General features: G+C 38.0%; 1 protein-coding gene across 2 annotated transcripts in view; it reads right to left on the reverse strand.

The window, feature by feature from the left end:
* Positions 1 to 11,840: 11,840 nt before the first annotated feature.
* The window catches only part of LOC146005176 (uncharacterized), a 28,051-nt gene continuing 21,423 nt past the window's right edge, over positions 11,841 to 18,468 (reverse strand). The window contains exon 3 of one of the 2 annotated variants that reach the window (XM_083144208.1): positions 11,841 to 13,104. In XM_083144208.1, coding sequence (XP_083000334.1) covers positions 12,982 to 13,104 — 123 coding nt within the window. In that variant the 3' untranslated portion in view covers positions 11,841 to 12,981. Of the gene's footprint in view, positions 13,108 to 18,468 lie in introns of both variants that reach the window. The other variant, XM_083144207.1, reaches the window with a different exon arrangement.

An 18,468-nucleotide genomic window follows, 5' to 3' on the forward strand; every position in this document is an offset into this window, starting at 1 on the left:
TTAGCAATGTGATTTGTTAATTACTATACGGTGGAGGCCGAGGCGGAAATAAATATCAGTAAGAATAAAAATTCATTACAACTTACCCTTCCTGGAGACTTATGATTTTGAAGATGATGCTACCCACTGTCGTCTTTTTCTCGCCGCACTTGCTTCCATGAACTTGAGTTTCATTAGTTTATTCAAATGTCGAATTCTAATAAACGTTCTTGTTCTGACATACAGGGAAATAATATTTTCGTTAACTTCAGGAAATTTTGACTGAAGTACTGTCTTTAGAGTGTCCATAACTTTATGTTGCTTGGAAACAGTTGACCCATGAAAGGATGCAAACACAATCTCAAATTGAATAACTTTTTCCATATCCGAACCACTACGTGCCTCCACCCGGTACCGAACCTGGAATCCCTCGATTATAAGGCTATGATGCCACCACTACGGCATCGGGGAGGCCCTCAAAATAGAAATAGATGTGGTGCCAGATTCCTTAAAGCCCCAATTGGTACACTCTGCAACAGCACAAGAATGTTTACCTTTGGCAAGCTTATTCATGGTGCAGACACCGAATACACGTAATACGACCTAAAATTACTCGCTTTAATATTCAAGACAAACAGCACAAGCACTTCTGTAAACGAATACCTGTCGCTACTACTGGACCTGCAGATTTTTCTGACATCTGGGAGAAATCTGTGCCTCGAAGTTGGCTTATACCGAACAATGAAAGCCATGATGCTTTCGGAAACTGGAAGCAATTACTTTCCATTTGAATGTTCCCAACTGCAGGTATGAACCCCCTCGGTGTACGTCAAATCGTCTATCGTATATCCCTTACCAGGAATCGCTAGCGTAACTCAGAAGCGAACCTTGGTTGAGGCATGGGTGTGTATCATTGTGTGTCTTATCTATTTCATCTTTCATTTTCATTTCATTGCCCTAGTTTGCTCTATATGTCAAAAAGCGACGTGAAATAATAAAACAGATTGATTGAATTGGCATTTTAAGTCCAGTTTATGCACATTGAGGCTAATTGGGACTGGACCTACAGTTTAAAGTGGGATCCGAACCACTACGTGCCTCCACCGGGTACCGAACCCGGGATCCCTTGATCATAAGGCGATGACGCCACCACTACGCCATCCGGGGGGGGCCCTCAAAATAGAAATACATGAGAACGTTAATTGGTTCAGTAACGATCTCGCTACCCAGCTAAGGTTTAAGGCTCGAGTCCCGCCTGGACATTGTGTCCCTTTGCGAGTGTCCATCTATTTCATCTATTCATCCTCGCCTTCCAATTAGGTAAAAGTTACAGAAAAGCAACCAAAAAATAATAAAAAAATATTTGCCTCGTAATGACGCAATTTGACAAGGATGCCCGCAAGATTTTTTCACAGGAGAGGCAGCAGTGCTCAAAGAGGGAAAGGTTTTGGAATGCTATCTCTCTAGTTAAGAAAATCCTCTTAAAGAAAATTCCCCCACTAGGATAAATTGCATAGACATCCTCCACCCACTGCATTTTCTCTATGATTTTGCAATATACTCGTACTTATTATGTTATGCAGCAGTAACTTCAATTAATTCTTGTCAACAATAAGTCGCCCCTGCAAAGAAGTTGCTGAAATTCTACTGCTGGAAATTTTTAAAATACAACCACACCTGAATATATGTACAATATATTGATATAATTTGATGCGTTTCTTCCATATAAAAAAAAAACACTACGTGTTAAATAAAAATTAAATAAAAAGGATACTGTTATAGACATTCGTATTATTGAAACTGATGGCAATATTTGTATTCATACGGCTTAGATGTTTATTATTGCGTAACTGTAACTTCATAATAATAATATAATAATAGTTTTACTCACACACACACACAACACCGAAATTTTGGAACTTCCCGTGGATGCAACTCGACAGGACTCACACCAAAGACTACAAAAAAGTCTAAATATAGGGTCATTACAAACACACAATATTGTATTAATTGTATTGTATTATTGCCCAATTGTATTAATTTCCACGTAGTACACCTCGGACTGCATTTTACATACTAGTGACTAGCGAGGCTATGGCGTCTGGACTTGTGGCCATTATAATCCTTGGTGGGGCTCGTATTGTGTTGTCCTTACATGTTTATGATTGTCCCTTCATCCACCTCGCCTTATCACGATTCATCCTCATCTTCGTGATTAGCCAGAAGTAGCAGAAAAACGAAATAATAATAAATCGATATGTATGTATGTGTCGTTCATTTAAAGACAAATTTATACTGGGTTGATCGCTACTATGAGGATGAAAGATGAACTAATGAGTGGAGAATGAGACAAACATTGCTATATGCCTTACTATGGTTCAAACTGGGGGCCTCTGGCTTCCTAAAGCGTTATGCTGTCATGGAGACCCGTTATATACATGTAGATGGACTTAATCCTTTCCGTTCAATCTTACTCTCTCGATCCTGTTGCAGTTATGTCCATGCTATAATTAATTAAGTTAGTAAACTATTTGCATGAAAATATCCGCACAAGACTCTACTCCCACCCCCCTCCAGCACACACAGGTATTTCAAATTGTTTCACTTTACGATTTTTAGGGTGTCCTATCTATTGTGCTCGTCTCAAGATGAGACTCTCATCTAATAATCATTTAACTTCATTGCTGTGTCTCATAATCAAGGGGTCCCGGGGTCGATACCCGGTGAAGGCACATGGTGGTTCGGATTCCACTTTAACCTGTGGGTCCAGTCCCGATTAGCCTTACTGTGCATAAGTGGACTTAAAACACCAAATCAACCAACCAACCAACTTTATTGCTGCATGTAGAAGTGTAGACAAATAGTGTTAAAGAATCAAAGATATGGATTCCCTTTTTGCTGAATTCAGCATGAAGTTGTTCGTTTGCCATCCTCAGTTAACTTGAGATGCAGTTCACTATGAACTCCGTGAATCAAATTTGACTGACATTTTTCATTTTGTTTTAGTTGCATGCATTCAGTACATTAAATGAATAAACAATATTATTGACTATGCAAATATCCAACATTTTTCATTGTAAAAGAGTCCGTACTGACCTTAACCTAACTACATTCAAGAATTGTTTAGGCAAATTTAAGCAACTCTGTTTTCCTGTCGGCTCAACAATTAAACTTCTTTACATTTGATAAATTTTGCTTATTTACAGATTTCTTCCCATCTAGAGACATAAGTTCCACATAATTGTTCTTAACATTTTTAACTAAGTAAGGACCTAACCATAAATCCAGAAATTTGTGAATTTACTTAAGGAAGCTGCTCCTCTCGCGGTTTTTAACCAGAAGAATATCGTTGACTGCGATTGTGATACTCCTTCCAACCTCTTTTTTCAGTTTGGTTATAGCCCTTTTCTTCATTCTTGTTTTTGCCATTAGACATTTATTCTGCCATATCACCTTCTCCAGTTCAGATGGCCAATTAATTTGATGAAATACTGTATTCTTGACACTATCATGAAGAAACAATTCATTCGGCGTAAATCCTGTAACCTCAGATACCGAATTGTTTAAAAGTCCAATAATTACACTTAAGTGTTTAAACCACTGCTGCTGATTATCCTTTGTGTATAGTCTTAGTAGCCTGATTATTTCCTTATTGTATCGCTCAATTGGGTTGGCGAAAGGTGAATACACTGATGTTGTAACATGTTTTATTCCATTTGATTCTACAAAACTCTTCCACTCAGCTGATCGAAATTGAGATCCATTCTCAGACAAAAATACTTTAGAAAGTGGATAGTGATAAAAATATTGCAGTTGGAACTTATTTATAATTTCCTTGGTTGTAGCTTTTCTCAAAGGGTAGGCCATTATAAATTTCGACATAATGTCCACTATTGTTATAATAAAGCTATGTTGTGTTCACAAATGAAGTTAACATGCCACCTTTCGTTGTTGGCGATTTTTCACAATCTTTCAAGTCGAATGCTAACAATAACAAATTAATTTGTCTTCTGCTGGTGTTCGGTGTACAGGTATCGTTAGGGGTTGGCACGCATCCTGCACCATAATGAGAAAATGAATTATGTATGTGAAATATATTGGTGACTTATACAGCATGTCTTCCTCAATAATTGAAGATAACAACGCTTATGCTAGGAATATGAATCGGTGAAACCAAGAAGGGAAAGATTCCACTCGACCTTACTTTCGGGACATAAAAAAAACCCTCATAGCAACCAAAACTAAAAGCAGGATGAAGAAACTTACAATTACAAACTTATTCATCATAATCACAGTAACAATATTCCAGAAGTGGTTTGTTTATAAAACCTATATTTTAGCTCTGAAATGTATTCAAAGTATCCAGCCCATTTTGTTCAAAAAGTGGAATCTTTCCCTTCTTGATCTCACCGGTTTAATATATACATACATACATGTATAAAATAATTTGCCCACGCTACGAAGTCACTTCATCCATTTCATCATTTCTCCATTCATCCTTGTAAAATAACTAAAATAGAAATAGATTTTGGGGCGAGATAAAATACAACCATCTAAAAATAGTACTGTAGTAAAAGTAATAATAATTATGTGCTAGCACAATTGAGTAGCGTTTGGCAGTTAATTTCACAGTTGAAACAGCACTTTTCATGGCTGAGTGGAGTTCCACTCTACCTCTCCCCTCCATGTTCAAGTAAGATGAGCAGGAAACATGTTTTTGAGCAGGCCGTTGGAGGTTCCATAGTAATAGGTTATTAAGGAATTCTCCCAAAAAATAAATAGGCCTGGCAACACTGACGTTGGCCCCCCTGAATGTTCCTTCCCCCTGTCCTTTCCCACACCCGCTGGCGGGATGTGCTTCTGCGCAGGTTTTTTTGCTTGTGGTTCCTCTATAGCATCTTTCATTTTTGGCCAATAACAATAATCTTTGCATTTATTATGAACCTTAAAATATCCAAAATGTCCTTGCTCATCGTGAAGCCGATGTAGAATTTTAGGTACCAACTCCCTTGGAACTACCAGTTTCCACTTATCGTCTGGAAAGTGCTTCAGAAACAGAAGACCGTCATGGAATGTGTAAATCTCTTTGGATCCTTTCGGATTATTGCCTTCCTTTAAATGCCATATAATTTCAGAACAGCATTGATCCAGTCTTTGACTCTTCTTCCTAAAGTCAACTGTGTCCTCATCAACAATATCTAGATTCAAATAATTAATGTATAATTCATTGATGAGAGGAACGCCTGTAGATAAATCAGGATACCTACTAAGAGCATTGGTAGCTTGGTTACAAGTTCCAGGTATATGATGCACGGAATAATCAAATCCTTGTAGTTTTAAGGACCATCTGTTTAGTCTCTGATTTAATGACTTCGCAGACTCCAGCCATGATAATGATTTGTGATCAGTATACAAATCAACTTTTGTTCCAGCAACATATATATAAAATTTTTCAAAAGCAAAAAGAATTGCCGAACATTCGATCTCATGCATAATGTAAGTCACCTCATTACTGCGAAGAACTCTACTTGCATATTGTATAATCTTGACATCCTCTCCTGAAATGTCACCATTTTGCCATAAAACCGCACCGATCACCTTCTTCGAGCCATCAATATTTATGTTGAAAGGTTTTGAAAAATCAGGTTGTGCTAAACCCTTGGGAGATATAACTAACTCACGTAACTTCTCAAATGCCTGTGAATGCAATTCCTTCAACATCCAAGGAACTTCAGATTTCAGAAGTTCATAAAGTGGCTGAGCTGTTTTCGCAAATTTATTTATAAATTTTCATCTCCAGTTGACCAAGCCAAGGAATTTACTCTTTTGTTATTAGGTGTCGGAAATTTATTATTGCAGAATTCTTGCTTGAATCAACTTTACTTTGGCTTCCAGAAACTATATGGTCAAGAAAAGAAATTTCCTTACATGAAAGTTTGCACTTCAAAAACTTAATTGACATATTAGCCTCCTTGAGTTTCTGAATAACAGCTTCTATATGCCGTTAATGTCCCTGCCAAGTTTTACTGAAGATCAAGAGGTCATCCAAGTAGCAAACAACATAATCATTAAATTCCCTTGTGAATATCTTATTCATTCTGTCTTGGAAAACAGAAACTGCAGACTTTATACCAAAAGGAAGATATCGAAAAAGATACTTTCTTCCACGATATGAGAAAGCAGTATAAATATATGAATCCAGACTTAACGGGATCTGAAAACATCCACAAGATAAGTCAATAGAAGAAAATTATGCTCCTAAAAAGTGTTGCAACATTTCATTGATTGGTTCCACTCTAACTTGTGGACTAATAACATGCTTATTTAAATTCCTAAAATCCACAACTGGCCTCTACAGACCCCCTTGTTTCAGGACTATGTGCAAAGGATTTAAATATGGCAAAGATTCCTGGTAAATTATGCCCCAACTTTCCGATTTGGCGAGTTCTTCTTCCAAAGGTTTTCTTCTAGCAACCGGTATGGGATATGGTGCAGTAGATACAAGTATTTCAGTATCCAATTGTATTTTATATGCCTCTACATTTGCATGTCTTCGTCTATCGGAAAATTGGTTATGGTGCTTCCATAAAAGTGAAAGTAAATCTTGTTTTTGAACTTCAATTATGTCGTTTATTTCAAAAACTTTCTTGTAAATATCCCTCTTAGAAGGCATGTATTTAGATTCCATATCTGATGCAGGCACATAATTTGACAATCCACAAGACTTCAATTTATTTGTTTTGGATTGAGGTTCATTCTTAATCATAGAGGTACATTGTTTGTCACATTTCGAGTGTAACAAATTAGAATCTTCATTGTTTAATGTCGCACAAATTTCCTTACCTGAAGAGCTTACTAAACTTATGTGCTGTGTCCTGAGATCTACTATAGCCTTATACTTTCGTAAGAATGGAACTCCCAAAATAACATCAGTGTTAAGTTCCGCTAGAATAAAGAATTCCATAGGAAAATATTCATCATCAATTTCAAGGCTTATCATTTTGCAACCAGCAATCTTGCACTTTTTACTTCCAACATATCCAGACAATCTAATATCTTCAACTTGTCTAATCTAAGATTACCAATCAATGATGTTATTTTGCACCAAACTTCGTAATTTAAAACATTTGCTGACTTCCAGAGTCTATTACACAAGTAATAGGTAGTTTACATATGAGTCCATGTATGATTGGAACTTCCGTTACAGGAATAGGAACACCATCCTCATTAAAAGTCCAGTTTATTTCAAACGTTTTGAAAGATGAACTCGCATTATTTACAACATTAATATGACCTTCTTCATTAACACTATATCATCAATTGAGCGTTGCCTCTTAACAGGACAGTTGTGAGACTGAGGCACTTGCTTCTGCGCAACTAATTTAAAGATGCAGAGTTACGAATTTGTTGCTGTATCGATCCTTGTACTTGATCTATTCGCGAAGTATTTTATTCACGATTTGCCATTCTTGTAGAATCAGAATTAGTTTGTGAATCCAAACCTGCCGATTCAGATTGAGAATTTAATGAATTTGAATTTGCAGGAAAACACTGATATGGCATTGTATTATTATTAGCACTGCGATTTTCATTCCTGTATAAGAATCGCGATTGATTGAGCAAATTTTCATCATGCTTGCAAGGGGAAGTACTCAAAAATATAAATTTGTGTCTGATGTTTTAAAATTGCTTTAAAACAATTGCCAAGATGATAACAAAAGTACGTTGGTTATTTGCAAGAACAATATTAAATATGATGGCAATATCATAAGCCTGCTTTTTCCTATAGGCCTCTTTGAGATTGATTGCTTGATATTAAGTTATTTTAGTTTTTCTGCCACTTTCAGCTAATCGCGACAATGAGAATGAGTGCTGATGGTATGACATTTTTGAAGCGACACTCACAAAGAACAATCGCCCCCAGACCAGGATTCGATCCCAGGAGCCTTGGCATCATGGCATGGTGTGGTAACCACTCCACCACGAAGGCCCGCTCCTAGATTTACCTTAACTGAAATTGGTTTATTTTGGGAATCTCCCACACACCGCATAGTGCTACAAGTACAGACTTTCTAGTAAATTTTGTTATACTCTTAGCGCAATTGTGTGCTAGGGGTGGGGGGGGGGGTGATCATAAAGCCTCTTTGGCCCTGTAAAAAGAATGTGAAAGGCAGAAAAAGATCGCAAAAAGATGGCTGGCTACTAAAAAAATGTATGTGTTCCCCTCTCTCTCGAAAGACCCTGGTACGCCACTGTATATAGAGCTTGGTACAGCTTTCTTATTAAGTCCACTATATGCACAGGAAGGATAATCGGGACTGGGGGCCTGCAGTTTAAAGTGGAATCCGAACAACTCTTACCTCAACCTTACATCAAAGCAGGGACACCTTTATTAGAAGGAGGCGATGTTACCACTATAATATCCATCAAAGAAAGGAAACCAAAAAATGTCCCACAACTTGTCAAGACAAGGACTGTTCCATTTGGAACAAAGAAAGGGAGAAGAAGGGGTGTTCAACTTTCTGATAGGGGAGGAAGTGTGATAATTTACATTGACATTTCTTAAAAGTTATTTTCTTGAAAATGGGACGAGCCCCAAAGTTTTATTCTTGCGTGTGTTAGTACATATTCAGCTACAAGATGGCATACTTGGTTTAATTTTTGCTTGCTGCTGTTTTGAGATAAGTCTAATTCTAAAGTTGCAGGTTTCGTAATGTTTCAGTATTCAAAGGATTACCTAGTCATATCATAAATACTGACAACATTGAAAGTGAATTATGATGAAAGTGTTAAAGATACTTTAATGTCCTGATTGTATAGGTTACTTACAGGTCTAACGAACACATAACACCAATCATTTTTCAAAATGGCCGCCTTTGGCCTTCACACAGGCCTAAAGTCTCTGCGGCCACTCATCTACAGCATTACGCACTGTCTCCGTAGGGAAAGTCGCCACTGTCTTCACCAGGGACCGTTTCAGACTGTCAATATTGGCATGCCTCCTTGTACAGACCTTGCCCTCAAGCACTGACCACAATTTGTAGTCTAACGGGTTGAGGTCAGGGCTGCTAGCAGGCCTATCAGCTGGAGCAATGAAGTCCAGGACATTGCTCTTGAACCACTCCTGGGTAGAGTGTGCCTTATGGGCTGGTGTGGAATCCTGTTGGAAGGTCCAATGTTGGTTCCTGAACAAAGTGTCACTCAAAGGCTTCACAATAGAGTTCAACACAGTATTTTCGTACACTCTGGCTGACGTTTTCACCCCTTTTTCACAAAAATGCAGCTTGGTGGTGCCACCAAACCATGACTGAGGCCGGATGATGACCCCTCTGGATCTTCGGGGCTTTCTCCCGAGCTTCGTGGGATGTTGACGCATACACCCGGTCATTTTGGCGATTCAAAGTTTCCTCAATGTTGAATATCTTTTCATCTGTGAAAAGAATTTTCCTGTGGCCATTGTTTGCGTAATGCTGCAGGAGGCGTTTTGCTTTTATCACCCTCTGCTCTTTCAGACGTGCATTGAGGAAGTGACCTGTACTTCGCCGGTAAGCCTTCAACCCCAAGTCACTTCTTAACACACGAGACACTGACATTTTGGGAATGTTCAGCTCATGAGCAAGCACTGCCTGCTTTCGTACAGGATTTCTCCGAATACGGGCTGCCACTGCTTGCACTAACTTTTTGGTTCGTACGCTGCGTGGGCGGCCTTGCCTTGGGCGATCATCAACTGTCCCAGTCTCCGTGAATCGCTTGATGGTCCGATACACGAAAGATTTGCTGATATTCAACTTTTTAAGTGTTCTGAATATCATGGGGGCTGTTTGACCCACTTTATGAAGCGCTATTACTGCCACACGATTTTCGTAATCGCCCCACTCCATAGATACACTTTTACGAACACACTTCCTCTATGACAGCTCAACTCACAATGGCCCACTCCAGCCTCTTGCTCAGGAAGGTTGGCCGCGACCTTGAAAACCGGTTGTACACACTGCCTCAAACTTTATGTCAGTATTTATGATACGACTAGGTATATCTACTAACAGCATCAATATCCAAGTAATGTGCTATTTCAGGTAGCTTGTCCTAATAGTGATCTTCAATGCCCAGTAAACAAATCTTTGGGGTACTATTGCTTAGGAAGATATTAAGGGCCGAAAACAGGAAAAAACTGCATTTTGGACCCTCTTTGTTGGCTCATAACAATGGAAAGCAACAATGCACCATCAAAACAATTGAATGTATATTAGCAAACAGTCTTAAATAACAATATATCAAAACAAAAGTTTGGGATGTTCTTGATTCCAAAGATACAGCACTCCAAACTTACCCATGTCTTGCTTTTCACGAAAAATGAGCGGTCTGACCTTCAACTTTTACAGTTTCTACAGGGCAGGGGAAAATTTTTCAAGGTCTTAAAATTGCACAATATTCATTTCTCATGACCTACTTCAACATATAAAGAAATCAAGCCAATTAAAAAATACTACTATCTCACTTTGTTCGAATTTCAAAATAATGGCTCGCTCTTAAGATCATAACTCTGCCTGTCATTTCCAGCTGCCCCTCGTGTAACACAACAGATCCCTATATCTGACCCATGTTAAGTCACATGATGGGGACAGTTGGATTCTGTCATACAACCCACTTTTGTGTTACTGCAAGCACTGTTTGACTTAAATAAGAAAACTTATTATAGTGAGCTGGGTAAAACATATCGTGGGGACGATATGTATTATCGGCATGATGATATCGTGGAGATGATATATCACCAATATAACAATACAGAAAAAAATATTTTATTGTATCATCTGTGACAATATTTTCTTGACGATATATTGTGATACCTAATTTCCAATATCGTCCATCCCTACCTCTCTCATGTGTTAGCCTCTAATAACAAGCACTTTCAAGTAGGCATTTTTCGAACTATCTACAAGGTACAAACAAATTGTAGCTGGAGAACTAATGAAAATCATTACTTCCAGTTAATGCCACGTTTGGCTAATCGCAAAGATGTGGATGAGTAATGATATGATGAAATTGATGAAGGGACACAAAGAACAGCCTAGTCCAGGTCGGGATTCAAACCCGGGGCACCTTGCATCGTAGCATTCGCAAAATCAATGTTAAAAAAATGTAGTATGTAACAGTGATGCCAGCGCATGGAAAAAAAATTCTGGAAAATCACTTAAAAAAAGGAAAATATGCAGAGTTTTAAACAACCTTACATTTCAGGCAATTTTGAAAATTGGACGTTTCCCCGTAATTTCCGTTCTTTTCAAAGTTGCGGTATGTACATTACATATTCTCATAGAGTGTTCTTTTGTCATGATTCCCTCCAAATTTAATAAATCCAGCATCCATAGGGCAGACGCTAGATTTTGGCCATTGTCACGAAGCTGGCAACACTACCACTTTATATAATGTTAATATTTTTTACTCAAGAAGTATCAGTCTGATTTGAACAAAACTTTGCACAGTTCTAGAAATGTTCCACCGCTACAGTCTACATTTTTTAAATTCACTTTGATCTATTGAGGAGGGTAGAAGGACATGACGTGTCGTATGTCAATTTTTTTTAAAAAAAAAAATCAACTTTCTTCTTCTTCCATTAACACTAATTATTGGGAGGCACAATGCATAAATTTTACCTTCGTTAAAACCCCTGTTTCTAAGAAAGAAAACAAAACCAATTTCATGTGTCTCCGTCAATTAGTTCTCAAGTTACAATTTGTTTTGTACTTCGCGGCAAGTTTGAAAATCCCGCGATTGAAATGGCTCCAGCCTAAATGAAAATACAAGCACGCAAGATGTCCAGCTGGTGAAGGTTAATATATATATGTATTAAAATCAATAAGACAAATAAAACCTGTACCTTTATTATAATTTAGAGAATATCTGACTAAAAATTGATATTCCAAAAATAAACAAACTTTTACAATCTCCTACAGTAACAGAGGATATATATTTTTAAAATATAACTGAAATTGATATTACATCATCATGATTCCTTTTCCACACAATATTTCATTTTCTTGGAGAATTCCAAATGTCAAGTCATATAATTCATTACTAGCATTTTCAACAGAAAACAGGGCTATTATCAAAAATTCATTTACGATTTAGCATCAATCAGGTTCATTAGTGCTCCACAAAACTGAGATTCTAACTTAACTAATTTCCTCCTGTTTGCAGATATGGTATTGGGGGTGGGTCAATCTTCATCTTATTCATAATATTATTCTGGTGAGAACACAACAGAAGGTGACACAGTCTATTATTTGGAAGAATTCATTTAAACTGATAAAAAATATTAAAAAATCTGTATGAACTGATAACATCTTCATTGAATTCATTGAAACCGATTACAAATCACAAAAGAAAATACTGTTAACATTAAATTCAATCTGCCTTGAATTCATTCAAACTGATTACAAATCACACAAGAAAACACTGTTAACATTAAATTCAATCTGCCTTGAATTCATTCAAACTGATTACAAATCACAAACAAACAAAATAACACTGCATGAACTGTTAACAGTAAAAATGTACATGACACCTGCTAAACTTATCACTACAGACTTGAGGCAAATCTGTTTACTAGTCCATAGGATATAAAGAATAGAGGAGAGAATGTAGTGTGTAACAAAAGTTCATTGTACTTATACTTAACAATTATAATTCATATCACATGCAGTTGGGAAGAAACAACGCACACAAACATAATATGCAGTAATATCTTCAAAAAAGGAACTAACTGAAAAAGTGCACTTGTAACACCAACATGACAGTATTTCACACTGACTTTTCTTGGCAGGTACATTCATATCATCAAGTGTTTACATGTATATCACTGTCCATAACTGTTCAGCACTGTAGAAAGAGTACGAAAATGCAATACTCATACAGGGTGTTTCAATAAAGAGGTAACTGAACATCGCGTGTTATAAATACTTTCAGCTACCTTTTCATTGAAACACCTTGTACATAACAGACTTACTGCTCTTCACTTTCAGGCTTCTCATCTTTAAGAAGTAGATCCAACGGAACATTCAACGGGTTCAAACCAATCATTGATTTGAGTTCATTAAAAGCAGCCATAACTGGTTCTTCCTCAGCCTGCTAATACAGAAAAAAAAATTGCAATGGATTACAATATCAACATAAACTTCTTAAATATGTGGTGTAAACAATGTGAAGGAATTACCAAAGTCAATTATGTTGGGCAGACTGAGCTTCAATTGATTATTTACCATAGTCCACCTACATAAGTCAGTTAAAATCGGTCAGAACATACCAGTAGGCTATGTAATTATGATGAGAGAGATTATTCCAACAGTACGAAATATAAACTCAGGAGCGATGCATGCAAAACTATTACCAAGAAACCAAACAGACAAATGCAACAAATTAGTCAGGCAATCAATGAAAAGCAGTGTTATCATCTGGAAACAGGGACAATAATTCCTGCTCAACTTACAAACTTCACGAGCCATCACTTACGGTACAGTAAAACCTCGTCAATCCAGACCCCGATAAGCTGGACTTCACGTAATCCGGACAGGCAAAAATTCTGTTTCCCACAGACTTTGTACAGTACTGTGTATTTAGGCCTATGCCCTTTAAATACACCATAATAAACATGTTTTGTTGCTATAAACTGAGTTTTAATGCACTTTCTACTGTTCTTTTAGGTTATTTCAGTTAATCCGGTCAACTTATACCACCCATTAGACCGGATTAATGAGGTTTTACTGTATTCAAAAAAACCTACAAACCAGGTATTCCTGTGTGTCCAATTATAGCAGGGTTCAAACAACCAATGGTCGACCTAACAAAATGGGTACAAAAACAAAATCTCAGTCTTCAACCATAAATTAACATGTTTTTCACAACAGTGCAGAAGCTAAGCAACTCATCACATCCTTATTTCAAGCTGACAGTGCAAAACACACCAGTTTAGAAATAGTAGATATGTACAATTCCATTCCCATAACTATAAACAGAGTATCAGCATTAGAATTTACAGAAACAAACTCCTTGAAATCTGCCTTAAATACAACTACTTCCAATTTGAGTATGATTTCTACCTGCAAACAGAAGGCTGGAGAATCTCCTGTTGGTGTCCATTTTCAACACAGCCATGCATTTGACAGAAATCGACATCCTATATTCACCTAAACTCCATCATCTCAGATAAGGAAGATATGCTGATTACACCACAGTTATCTACAAGAGACAGGCGAAGGTCTTAAACACAACTACAAAAAAAAAAAAAAAAAAAAAGGTAAAGTGCTCCCCTGTGCTTAGCACCACACCTAGAAGGTATATAGGGGGTGTTGAGTAACCCCCACACTTTCTTGATCCGGTCGTGAGTGAGGGTGATGTGATCAGCATCATGCCCCAGACACTTTATCCCCCATGGTTTCCCCCAGGTACCCATGTCATTCCACGCTGGGTGGGTGCCGGGGCAGCTTCCAACGTTAGAAAAGTTGGAAAAGTAGTTAAACACAACTACAACCATTCCAAACTAAAGTTTGCCATGGAAAAGGAACTAAATGGCACCATCAAGTTCTTAGAACTCACAATCAAGAGATTTGTCACCACAGTATGCAGGAAAGCAGTACATCCATGCCCTGTCCAACCATTTACCAAAACAAAACACCAACATAAGGCTAAACTTCTTTAGAAGAGCCTTTTCCTAATGATCCATGGAGGAAGATCTCCAAGAAGACATAGACACCATCACAAAAATAGAAATCATGGAACACCAACTATCCACATGTACAGGGTGGGAAATAACCTTTTGCTAGGGGTCTGCAGGAAAAAGTAACAACAATTAAGAAATTATGGTAATACCAAATGTTTACTACGACAATTGTGGTTACAAAAACAAAATTAAAAGTTAGTTCACGACAAAGCACCTTGCTTCAAGGCAAATGCTAAAACCAAGACCTTCTTCGGCGAAGTGGCATTGACTTCTTCAGCAGTTCTGAATGGCCGGGTGCATCACCAGACCTGAATGCAGCGGAGCATTTTGGGGTTATTCTGAAGGACGCATATGAGTCCTTGATGATAGTGGAACGTGGACCGGACCGCTATTCCCGGCCAACACTCCTTGCACATCTGGAACAAGTCCTCCGTGACATGGAATGGAATACGGACTGTTTGCGAATCTTCTGAGCTCCTACCCTGATCGTCTTCGTGCTGTGAGAGAAGCAAACTGCGGACATACTAACTTTTAATTTTGTTTTTGTAACCACAATTGTTGTAGTAAACATTTGGTATTACCATAATTTCTTAATTGTTGTTACTTTTTCCTGCAGACCCCTAGCAAAAGGTTATTTCTCACCCCGTAGTAGTAAAGTAGAGGTTCAAATACAAAATCCTAATCAACATGGGCTGGACACTAGGGTGGATCGAAAAACAGTTTTTTTCGAAATTGGTCTGTGGCTAGTGCTTAAAGTTTGTGGTTGGTGGTCCTTATAACCAATAAAAAATTCCACCTTGATCGGATAATATCTTCAGGCTGCGCTTTTTAGTCAAAATTTTAAATTTTTATGAGAAAAGTCAAAATTTTGCAATTTTTCCTGATGGTTTCTCGATGTTTCTGGAGTGATTTTATTGCTTGTATGTTGCTTAATATTAACGATTTAGTGTGTTTGAATCAGGGAAAATGGTTTCTCAGTTCGCCAAAATATGCCAAATATACAGAAATGTTACGGACATTGGGTAGGCAATAACCTGCTTTAATTACTCGACCCCACAGACTTAAATTTACCAAAAACGATAAGGTAATAGGAAAAGAAGTAAACTGCAGCTCTTAGTTTATCGACTAATCGACTATCCAACACTTACCATGAAAAGGTAGATGCAAATACATTAATAATGCCAGAACGTGCGTTGCTTTATCTTGCACCTGTAGGACTCTTCTTCCGTCACCCTAGTACTCCCATCGATCCCATCAATTGCTGTATGTGGTTATGAATCCCGAGATGGTTATATCAGAGCTTGATTGGAAAACAGGAAAATATTTCCAAACTTTGATACCAAAGAGAACTTCAAAACCTAAATAGGCCAGTCTACCTGCAGTAGATTGCAGCCACCTCCTCAGTGAGTGCTGGATAGTCGATTAGTCGATGAACTAAGAGCTGCAGTTTACTTCCTTTCCTATTACCTTATCGTTTTTGATAAATTTAAGTCGGTGGGGTCAAGAAATTATAGCGGGTTATTGCCTACCCAACATCCATAACATTTCTGTATATTTGGCGTTTTTTGACGAACTAAGAAACAATTTTCCCTGATTCAAACACACTAAATCGTTAATATTAAGCAACATACAAGCAATATATGTATTTTTTTGCCATTAAATCACTCCAGAAACATCGAGAAACCATTGAGGAAAAATTGCAAATTTTTGACATTTTTTCATAAAATTTAAAATTTTGACCAAAAAGCGCAACCTGAAGATATTATCCGATCAAGTTGGAATTTTTTATGGGTTATAAGGACCTCCAACCACAAACTTTAAGCACTAGCCACAGACTAATTTAAAAAAAAAACAACTGTTTTTCGATCCACCCTACTGGACATGGAGGCTAAAAAGAAATGTATTGTCTTCCACTACCAATCCTGTACCTCCAACCACATAGCCAAAGTCCTACAACCCTTCAGTATTACCATAGCACACAAACTCCATTCCAAAATAGCCTTCAGACTTAGCAAGCACAAATGATACTTCCTCGATTCACTGGATAACCTGGGGGTGTACGACATGGAGAATCAGTGCAAGGTACATTACATTGGCAGATCTATCAGAGCCATAAGAGAAAATGCTATACTGCACCAGTAAAATGGAATAGTCCATTGTAACGTGAACAAATAGCATAAAGTATCAGGAAATCAGTACGGAAGTTAGAGTTGAATAGTCCATTGTAACGTGAACAAATAGCACAAAGTATCAGGAAATCAGTACGGAAGTTAGAGTTAAGTCAGCAAGCAAATGTGTCCCGAACATCTTGTCATCGCATCCTTTGATCTCTCAAGTTGAAGTCTTATCGTGTAACGTGTGTCTGGGAGTTGAAGGAAAGTGACAAAGTGTGGAATACTGTGTTTGGTTGCTTATACAGGTTTCAGAAGGATTAATGGACCCACTGCTTTACTTCATGGCAGACGAGGCCTGGTTCCATCTTTCCGGCCATGTGAACTCACCGAATGCCAGGTACTGGTCCATGGAAAATCCTCATTTGCTTCACGAAGAACCGGTGCATGATCTAAAAGTTGGTGTGTGATTGTTGGCCCAATATTTTTGAATAGCACTGTAAATACTTAAGTTTATCTCTACATCTTTGAACAGTTTTATGCACAACTAGCCCCTCAGAAGCAGGCATACTGCTTCATTCAACAGGATGGAGCCACATGTCACACATCGAGGGTTTCTCTGCAGAGAATTCATGATGCATTCTCTGTAGAATGAACAGTGAGCACAGATTTCTAGCCACCATGTTCCCCTGACTTGAAATGTGTGACTTTTATCTCTGGGGCAATTTGAAATCCTGAGTTTATGTCACCAACCCACACACGTTGGATGACCTGAAGGAAAACACATGGATTGCCAGAATTGCATAAGGTGCAGCAGAACATGCCGAGGTACGCACAGACATGTATTGATTCTGCAGGCCATCATTTTAAGCATCTTCTGTAATCAGTAAGTACACACACTTCATTTCTTTTCATGATCCTTGGTATGCAACTGTTGATTGAAGCTGAGCTTCTTTTAACTGGGACAAACTGCATAATGTCCCCCATAAAAAAAAAAAAACCCTAGCCTATAAAAACACATCAGACATAGCACCCACCAAAACAAGGAAGTGTCCACTAAGCACATAAAACCTCTCTCATTGACACAAAGCCAAGGAGCCACATGCCATTCAATTATGCATTTCACCCATGAACTAAATATGATAATGAACAATCCCACCACATTATACCTCTGCCATTTCCAATTGGTGCCTGGGAAACAATGAATCAGCAATCAGTTGAATTCTCTTCGACTGACATCAGGCATTTCATTTTCGTGTCACAAGACACCCGAAATGTTGCTGGTAGGATGAAACAAATGAGCATCGGATACACAGCATGTTGCCAAACGTACTGTAAAGTGTGTGGGGGGAGAGAGAGAGAGTTGATCAGTGCCATTACTGGATAAAAGTTGTACAATAGTACACAAAGCATGGAAAAATAGTGAACAAAACACCCAAACACCGTACAAACAAGCTGATAGAAACAACTGACAAAAACAGATGTATGTTTGGCAACATGGTAATGGGGGAGCAATGTTACCCCTATAGCTTTTACATCACAACTGAGGTTGTTGACACTCATCGAGCAACACACCCCCGAAGATGACTGGTGGATAGATAGAGCTATGTAGCAAAAAGTTGATCAGCTGTAAGTTGGGCCTGCAATCAGTTTAGGCTTCCA

Source organism: Lepisma saccharinum, chromosome 23 (genome assembly GCF_977018435.1).
Source record: "Lepisma saccharinum chromosome 23, izLepSacc3.1, whole genome shotgun sequence".
Lineage (NCBI taxonomy): Eukaryota > Metazoa > Arthropoda > Insecta > Zygentoma > Lepismatidae > Lepisma > Lepisma saccharinum.